The sequence below is a fragment of the Mesitornis unicolor genome, unplaced genomic scaffold (genome assembly GCF_000695765.1).
Source record: "Mesitornis unicolor isolate BGI_N332 unplaced genomic scaffold, ASM69576v1 scaffold27523, whole genome shotgun sequence".
Taxonomy (NCBI): Eukaryota; Metazoa; Chordata; class Aves; order Mesitornithiformes; family Mesitornithidae; genus Mesitornis; species Mesitornis unicolor.
Genome location: NW_010177097.1, coordinates 10,190 through 11,186, shown reverse-complemented (window position 1 = coordinate 11,186; position 997 = coordinate 10,190). Strand labels below are relative to the sequence as shown.

General features: G+C 44.3%; 1 protein-coding gene across 1 annotated transcript in view; it reads left to right on the top strand.

Moving 5' to 3' along the window:
* SHROOM2 (shroom family member 2) overlaps positions 1-997 on the top strand; it is a 39,688-nt gene that overhangs the window by 32,838 nt on the left and 5,853 nt on the right. Inside the window, exon 6 of the mRNA XM_010181960.1 lies at positions 736-997. This exon is cut by the window's right edge and continues 1 nt beyond it. Coding sequence (XP_010180262.1) covers positions 736-997 — 262 coding nt within the window. The remainder of the gene's footprint in view (positions 1-735) is intronic.

The window sequence follows — 997 nt, the reverse complement described above, 5'->3', positions numbered from 1 at the left end:
TCCCTACAGAAACGTTGCAAGGCAGTGTTAACGCTAAGATTTTCTGAGAGCGGAAGGGCTGCTGTTGGAGGAATGCTGATATTGTGCAGAAAGGAAAAAAAAGAAAAGCTAGACAGCGCCCTAGTTATAACTGCATCGTGTGGAAAATGCAGGATTGCTTTCCTGCTACTATTGATCTTCCTAAGTGTAGCTATTCAGAAAGGTATTATGGAGCTGGTGTTTAGAGAGAAAAGGAAGCGCTGTGCTTTATGCTCCTCCATGAATGCTTGCTGGGGGGAGGGAGGCCTTCGTCTTTTGTGACAGAGGTAAATTGCTTTAACACAGGTCTCAAGCTGAGCATCGTAGACCTACATCCTAAACCTTTGAATCCAGAGGTATAGACGTGAGACATGTACTTAGGCATATAATTATTTCTAATGTCAAAGCCACGTGGGAGTTTCAGTGAATTAAAATGCTAAGATTTTGCTTGCTGGGGGGAGGGAGGCCTTCGTCTTTTGTGACAGAGGTAAATTGCTTTAACACAGGTCTCAAGCTGAGCATCGTAGACCTACATCCTAAACCTTTGAATCCAGAGGTATAGACGTGAGACATGTACTTAGGCATATAATTATTTCTAATGTCAAAGCCACGTGGGAGTTTCAGTGAATTAAAATGCTAAGATTTCTTACATGACTTTCAGAAGTGGGGAAGAACACAGTAGTGCTAATAAATTGTCATACCCTTTATTTCCCACAGCAAGAGCTTATCGACAGCATTAGCAGGAAGCTGCAGGTGCTGAGGGAAGCACGGGAGACTCTTCTGGAAGACATCCAAGCAAACAATATCCTGGGGGAGGAGGTGGAGGCCATCGTGAAAGAAGTCTGCAAACCAAATGAGTTCGACAAGTTCAAGATGTTTATTGGCGACCTTGACAAAGTGGTCAACCTCCTGCTGTCACTCTCAGGTCGTCTGGCCCGGGTGGAAAATGCCCTGAATAACCTGGATGAAAATACCTCTC